An 8,372-nucleotide genomic window follows, 5' to 3' on the forward strand; every position below is an offset into this window, starting at 1 on the left:
TTTTAATTCCCTTTTTGCAATGTTGAAGTTTTAGAGGACACAGCGAACATGTGGAAAAGTGTTCTGGTCAAATGAGAATCAATTGATATTTGCAGACACTCTGCATCCAGTCTGACTGAGCTTAAGCTATTTAGCAAAGAATATGGAAAAAACTTAAGTCTCTAGATGTGCAAAGCTGACAGAGACATACTCAAAGAGACCTCCAGCTGTAATCCAAGAAAAAGGTGGCTGTACAAAGGACGGAGCTGAATTCTAATGCATAATGCATTTCTATTTTTATTAGTTTAAAATGTTGAAAGCCATGTATCATATTCAGTCCACTGCACAGTTATGTTTTGTGGTGGCTGTCTCATGATAAAATGTGAAAAGGTATGGACACAGTTGCTATTCAAGTACATAGTTCATGGAATAGACATTTTGACATGCGTGGCAGCAAAATCTTGGTACATTTTGTTCCTTTATTGGCTGCATGCAAAATCTGAGTTGATCCAACTTCAGTGATGCTTTCAGTGTAAAGTACGCATTTGTAAGCTGTCTTTGCACAAGGTGGAAGTGTGGCAGAGTAATCCTCATAAAAGAGAAGACGCTGTTCTTTGTCAACCTGAGAAGTAACACGAATGTTTGGAGCCAGATGAAAACACGAATATTTGCTGGGCTGGGTCTTACACTGTAGTTCAGACCCATCATTAAACTGAGATAAACAGGGTATCCAGGACAACGGTGAATAAAAACAAAGTGCCTGTGATTCCCATGATTACTTTGCTTGTATAGTTCTGTCCAGAAAGAGCTTCCCTCGCTTTCCTGAGGTTAAACAGAGCTTAGGTCACGCCGTCAACAGCTGGGTGGACTCTGCACACTGGTAAAGTGAGCGGAGGCTCCGGATCCTCACAGTTTAACTGCACACATGCTGGCGGAGGCCAACTGGCTGCTCTTTGTAATTCTCATTCCTCGGAGGTGGATCATCGCAGCCGCGGGGCTGACTCATGGCCGGCTGAGATAAAACTGCTGGAGCACGCAGGGACACAAAGAGTCTGCTGTGAGACTCTGCTCAACACTCCTCTGGCCACACAGCGCCGGCTGTGCAGAACTGGGACAGAACCTGTGGATGAAAAGCTGATGATGGACCGCTCAGGGCTCCTGCTGCTGCTGGCGCTCAGCCTCAGAGCTGCATTATGTGCTGTGGTGGAATGGACGGAGTTAAACGAAGCAAAGGTAAGGTTACATAAAGCCCGTTTTGCATCAGCTTTACATTTCAGATACAAAACCCAAATGCAGAAATGATTTTTATGTCAAATCTCTTTGGCTTGTACACGAACAAATACAGGCGTATTTAAAGCAGTATGGCTACTTGAACGATCCAGCTGATCCACAGGACCCTTTTTACCTGGAGGAGGTCATTGAAGCACTTAGGTAACAATTATTTCTGGCTTTACTCAAGAAAACATGGTTTAAAAGACGGTAGCTCTTACAACCCGGAGAGACATTCCCAACAATAAATGTGTTGTTTCATGTCAATCAGACATCAGCTTCCAGATGTTTAACTGTCTCACATCTGGTCAGAGTCTTCCAGAGTGTGAATGATCTGCCACCTACTGGAGAGCTGGATGAAGCCACGCTTGGTGTGATGAGGCAGCCCCGCTGCGGTTTGGAGGATCCTTTCAACAAGAAGTTTCATAAGTACAAACTTATGGGTGAGTCCGGAAATGTAGACACCCAGCTATGTGTGAGCTGGCTTCCTGATAGATTTCACAAGCAATGTGTAACCATTAACTGGACAGTTGGAGAAAATACCACAGCAAGTTATATCTGACATGAAAAAACAAAAATGCACACGTTACTAAGCAAAGCTTCAGAAAATATAGTATGTTTTAAAAGCATTCAAACCTTTTTCACATTTTGTCACCCTCCAAGCTTCAGCGTATTTCATTGACGTCTGATATGATAGACACAAGTAAAGTAGCACATATTAGTCGAGCAGAAGGAAAATTACACATAGTTTAGACTTGAGAAGGGTGCTATGCATTTTTAATCGTAATAGTAATTTAATCTCAGTATAAATGCAGCCATTCTATGAAGGCCTCAGTGGTTTGGTAGACAACAATGAGCAGCATCGTTAGGACCAGGGCACACAGTGGGCAGGTCAGAGATGAAATAATGGATGGAGAGGTGTAACGCAGACTTAGGTCATAAAACACTATACTGAGCATTCATGTAGCTCTGTTAAACCGGTCCTCTGAAAATGGAAAGAGAATTAAATGGAAGACTGATGTAGCTCAATACTGGGCAACTGTAAAAGAAAACCTTTTAGAGGCTGAAACAAATTTGAGTCTGGGTCAAAGGTTCATATTCCAGCAGGAAAACCACCTCACTGCCAGAATTACAGTGGAATGGTTTTCAAAGCATCTTCCTGTGCAAAAATGATCCAGTCAGTCCAGATCTATATTTTATTGAGAAGCCTTAGGTAAGACCTAAAACTATTCCAGACGTACTTTATCCACTCTGACGGACTGTTTTGCAGAGAGGAATGGCCGGTCATTTGAGTCTCCAGATGTGTAAATCTGGTTCAGGCATAGCGCAGATGTCTTGCAGCTATAATTTTAGCAAAAAGAGCCCCTACAAAATTTGGACAAAAAGTGTCCAGATCCCAATGCATGCCACACTTTTTAGATTCCAGAATGTAAAAAAATAAAATAAAAAAATTTAAACTGTGTCTCGTTCTCCTTCTCCTGTAAAACCTTGCACTACTTCTTGTTAGGTCATTTCATGAAACCCTAAAGAGAGGTGTAACAGTACAAAATGTAATAAGGTATCCAAACTTGGTTACACTTTATTTGAAGGGGTGTACATAAGACTGACATTACACTGTCATAAACATGACATAACATCTGTTATGAACATAAATGACTCTTTATGAATGTTTAGGACTGTTGTCATTAATTGTCATTCGGTAGATTATGACACTATTAAAGAAAAGTTGACATTGTTTAAAATGTCTTTGTTATGACAACTTGACATTAACAGAGAAAAGGTTAATTTAAGGGCTTGATTTGGGATTAGGTTAAATTAAGGGCTTGATTTGGGATTAGGTTAAATTAAGGGCTTGATTTGGGATTAGGTTAAATTAAGGGCTTGATTTGGGATTAGGTTAAATTAGGGGTTTGATTTGGGATTAGGTTAAATTAAGGGCTTGATTTGGGATTAGGTTAAATTAAGGGCTTGATTTGGGATTAGGTTAAATTAGGGGTTTGATTTGGGATTAGGTTAAATTAAGGGCTTGATTTGGGTTTTGTTAAATTAAGGGCTTGTCATAACAAAGACATTTTAAACAATGTCAACTTTGCTTTAATAGTGTCATAATTTACCGAAAGACAATTAATGACAACAGTCCTAAACATTCATAAAGAGTCATTTATGTTTATAACAGGTGTTATGTCATGTTTATGACAGTGTAATGTCAGTCTTATCTAGACCCCTTCAAATAAAGTGTTACCGAATACTTTTTAAAAGGCCCCGGAGATTTGCTAAATTAGCCTCTCATTAATTTAGTTAGATCTACAACGGCGACTTACAGCAAAAGACTCTCATCTGTCTCAGGTCACTGGAGGAAAAAGAGTCTCACCTACCGAATCTACAACTACACACCTGACATGTTGAGGTCAGAGGTCAAGGCAGCCATCCGTTCTGCCTTTAAGTACTGGAGCGACGTGGCAGACCTGACCTTCAGAGAGGTGGACTACACCAGGGCAGACATAAGGATCTCCTTTCACAAGAAAGACGGCTACTGCTCGGTCCCCTTCGATGGCCGGGGTTTGTTCCCTCTCTGGATCCATTCAGCCTTTTCCCACACTGATCGTTGAACATGACTCCATAACTCCCTGCTGTGTGTGCGTCCTCCCCGCAGGTCATGTGCTGGCTCACGCTGAGTCGCCAGAGTCTGGTGTCGTCCATTTCGACGAGGATGAGTTCTGGACAGAGGGGTCTTATTATGGCACCAATCTGCGTATCGTGGCCGCCCATGAAATCGGACACGCTCTTGGCCTGGGTCACTCCCAGTTCAGGAGTGCTCTGATGGCACCGGTGTACGCTGGGTACCGCGTCAACTTCAGGCTGCATTCAGACGACGTTAAAGGCATTCAGGCACTGTACGGTAAGTGTAGCAAGTAAGCTGGACTTTTTTACAGATCCTATAGGGTTTAATATGACGTTGGCCCACTCTTTGCAGCAATAACAGCTTTAGCTCTACTATGAAGACTTTCCACAAGGTTTAAGAGCGAGTTTATGGGTATTTTTGACCTTCTTCTACAATTAGTGAGGTCAGACACTAATGTTGGACTGGATGGCCTGACTCACACTTTCTGCTCTATTTCATCCCCAAGGTGTTCTATCTGTCTAGATTAGGGCCCTGAGCAGGCCAGTTGTGTTCTACCACGCAAAACTTGATCATCCGTGTCTGAATGCACATTGGTTTGGGCACAGATGTGCCGTCCCACTGGAACAGGAAGGGGCCAAACTGTTCCTGCAAGGTTTAAAGCATCATATTTTCCAAAAGTGTGCCGGCATGCTGCAGGACTAGATGGGATTTTCGCTGGAACCAAGGAGCCGTGCAAACTCACACCATCATTCCCGCCATTCTCCAGACTCTCCTGTTAGATTGCCAGGCAGGGTTTCCCACTCCAGAGAAGACGTCAGCACCACTCCAGAGTCCATTGCCAGCATGCCTTACACTACTGCTCTGGACGGCTGGTCAGAGCAGACTTTATCTGCTGAGGAGGCTGAGGTCTTTAAGGTGCAGGGATCACTCCTGAAGGCCTTCTTTGACTCTGTGGTGGCATCAGCCATCTTCTATGGTGTGGTCTGTTGGAGCAGCAGCTGATCTGTAGCTGAGAGGAAGCAGCTGAAGTCCATCAGGAGGGCCAGCTCCGTCCTTGGATGCCCCCTGAACCCAGTGTAGGTGGTGTGAGACAAAAGGACAGTAAGAAAAATCCCATCACTGATTGTCCATCAGAGCTGGAGAGCTCTTTCAGTGACAGACTGCTGCATCCCTGATGCTCAAAGGAGCGTTTCTACTGGTCGTTCCTCCCAGCCGCTGTTGGACTTTATAATCTCTGCTGCTCACAATAAACTCAATAACTATTTAAAAACATGCTGATGGTTGTATGGGTTCTGATACAATCATGAATGGTTTACACTGTCTCCCAGACACTAAGGTGAATTTGTACACACCTCAGCTACTTTGAGATGCTGCTTCTCTATCATGCATTTTGAATATTATATTATCTTACTTCTGTAAATAGGCTGAAGTTTTTGTCCACTGGTAAACTTGAATATTTCATCTTATTTTTAAGTATGTCATATTATCAACAGTTGTGCAACATTTACTCTGGTATCTACTTTTTTACTTTATATTCTCTGCATTTCTTTAGAACTAACTTAAAATTAGACTACCTTGTTCTTTTTTTCATCACTAATAATTGTGTGTAACTCTGTCTGTGTCTTCTTATCATACTGACCTTTACATCATAGCCACGTTCACCCAGTCATACCAACCAACGGGCACACATTCATACATCGGTACGCAGATCGATGGGCTACTTGGGGTTGAGTGCTTTTCACAAGAGCACGTCGACATGTGACGGGCCGGAGTTTGACCCACAACCCTGTGATCGCAAGACGACAACTGTAATATATCAAAAAGAGAAAATATCCACAATTATTCAAGCTTTGGATTTCTATTTTTGTTGCAGGCAAACCCGTCAGCGACTCTTTAGCCAGCACAACAACACTAGGCAGCCTTTTCCCCACAGCGAGCAGCTCTGGACCTGCAGGAATTCCTGATCCCTGCACTGCAGACCTGGACGCCATCATGTTAGGTATGTCACAGATGGACTGCTTTTAAACGGAAATCGCCATTGCCGATTAAAAGTCAAAATATGCATGAATCTGTTTCATTTACAGTAGAGGTACAAAGTACATGCATGTCAAATTTAAAAAAACAAACACTCTTACAGCTGACAATGACAGAGCAAGGTGGCCCAGATTGGAAGAAATGGTTGATTTTCTATAAAAACACTGCAAAAACAGAACTAAAAATAAGTAATATTTTCTTAAATTTAGTGTATCTGTCCTTGATTTGAGCAGGTAAATAAGATGATCTGCCAATGGAGTAAGATTTTTGCACCTAAAATAGGAACAATCCATCTCCATCATCTTATTTCAAGTGCAGGATGTCTAATTATCCTATTTATGGGTCAAAATACTTATTCCATTGGCAGATAATATTATTTACCAGCTCAAATCTAGGACAAAAACAAAAATTTTAAGAAGATTTTACTTGTTTTTAGATCCATTTTTGCAATGAACGTTTTATAGCTCCTCGAACCATATTAGCATCTGCTTTTTTCAGGCCCATGGGACAAAACCTTTGCCTTCAGCGGGGATTATGTGTGGACTATCTCTGATATGGGCCATAACACGCCGATAAAGATCAGCAGACTATGGAGGGAACTGCCTGGAAGCCTGAATGCTGCTGTCCACTCACAGAGAACCAACAAGACATACTTTTTTAAAGGTACGACCATTTTTTGTTTTAGAACGCCGAGTTCTGCGGGATTTCTTCTGCTCTGCAGCTGCTGCTCCTAAACATTAAATGTCTGGACTGCTCCTGGTCACAGGTAGTAAAGTGTGGAGGTACACAAGGTTCATGCTTGACTACGGCTACCCCAAACAGGCCAAACGGGTCCCTTCCAACATCGACGCAGCCTTGTACCTGCAGATTAACAAGAAGCTGGTCTTCATAAAGGTATAAACCGCGCTCAACTGTGCCAATGCATCTCAATAAATCATTATATCATCAGAAAATATTCTAATAATTTATAAGCTAGATGTGAAAGTGACATAGATGCTTATCAAGTGTTTATTGCAGTTGATTTTCTTAATTATTGCTTAAGGCTGCTACAAATCTGACATATTATTTCTGTAAAAAATTATATTACACAACATAGTAATAAAATTATTTTTAATTTAAAGTAATTATGCTTGGCTGCATACGTCCGGGTGTGCTGGGTCTTTAAGCACTGACTCCACATCTTGTGAATCTCCCCCAAGCTTTTGGATGGATGCTGTTTACATTTCATTCAATGTTCTGCTGCACTTTTTCCTTTCATTAAACTTTCCATTAATAAAGCTTTAACACAGTACTCTGTGAACAGACAGCTTCTTCAACAATGACCTTTTCGTGGATAACTCTCCTTATGGAGGGTGTCAGTGGATGACTGCTGGAAAACTCTCAAGTCAGCAGTCTTCCCTGTGATTGTGTCGGCTGGGTCCGTTCACGTAGCTCCAATTTAGTCCATTAAACTGAAATTAAACTGGGGAAAGTGAATTTGAGGTTTTCATGAGCTGTAAGCTATAATCATCAAAGATAAAACATCTCATTCTATGCGTTATGAATGTATATAATAAGAGGCTTTTACTTTTGGAGTTGAAGTACTGAAAAAAATTAACTATTTGGAAGTTTTTCTAATTTATTGAGATGCATATGCATTCATGTTTCACAATCAATTTTAGTTGCTGCCATTTTAATCTCAACTCTTTGTCTGCGCAGGGATCAGAGCACTGGCAGTTTGATGAGCTGAAATACAATTTTGCCTTCTACCCCAAACCCCTGAGCATGCTCATCAGCGGGGTGCCATCCTCTCCAGACGCAGCCTTCACCTGGACCAATGGCAAGATCTTCTTCTTCAAGGGAGACGAGTACTGGAGGGTGAACGAGCAGCTGAAAGTAGACAGAGGGTACCCGCTGAGCAAGAAGGAGCGCTGGATGAGATGCTAGCGACCAACCCCCAGGGGGCAGCAACAACCAGAGGAGGGCATTCTGGCTCCCATCACAGGGCATTAAAAAATAAATAAACAACCTCAACATCAGTGATTAATTGTAAAGTTGGAGAAAAATAGTGAGAGCTGATTTAACGTCACTGGATTTTATTACCGTTGAGCTGCTTCAGGCCCGTTTCTGGAAAAGCAGCAAGTCTCTGACTGATGAATTATGTAAACTTGAGTCTAATCTTGGAGAGAAATCAAGGCCATCTCTCTCTCTCTCTTCTTTTTTTTTCTTCCACATATGTGTTGGATTATGTGTTGCAACACTTTCAGTAAGATGTAAGATTATGGCAGGAGTATAAACCTGCTTTTTCTTGCCTGTTGTTCAGCACATGAATCAGAGTAAGTGTTTTTCCTTCTCAAGGGAAAAAGGTACCAATTTTGTATAAAAATAAAAAGACATCAACAACAATACAAACTGTTTGGTTGTGTCAGCTGAAGAAGCTACTCACAATCACACAAAAATCAGACAGCTATGCGACGTTCATGGTGAT

The 8,372-nt window shown here is 41.8% G+C and overlaps 1 protein-coding gene across 1 annotated transcript; it reads left to right on the forward strand.

The window, feature by feature from the left end:
* The first annotated feature begins 687 nt into the window (after positions 1–687).
* mmp19 (matrix metallopeptidase 19) lies at positions 688–8,292 on the forward strand. Its single transcript, XM_012881142.3, has 9 exons — positions 688–1,212; positions 1,325–1,410; positions 1,561–1,691; positions 3,595–3,807; positions 3,902–4,147; positions 5,745–5,870; positions 6,404–6,568; positions 6,672–6,799; positions 7,604–8,292. The coding sequence occupies exons 1-9, from the start codon at positions 1,117–1,119 to the stop codon at positions 7,829–7,831; spliced, it is 1,419 nt and encodes a 472-aa protein (XP_012736596.1). The 5' UTR covers positions 688–1,116; the 3' UTR covers positions 7,832–8,292.
* Positions 8,293–8,372: the final 80 nt, after the last annotated feature.

Source organism: Fundulus heteroclitus, chromosome 20 (assembly GCF_011125445.2).
Source record: "Fundulus heteroclitus isolate FHET01 chromosome 20, MU-UCD_Fhet_4.1, whole genome shotgun sequence".
In the NCBI taxonomy this organism is placed as follows: Eukaryota; Metazoa; Chordata; class Actinopteri; order Cyprinodontiformes; family Fundulidae; genus Fundulus; species Fundulus heteroclitus.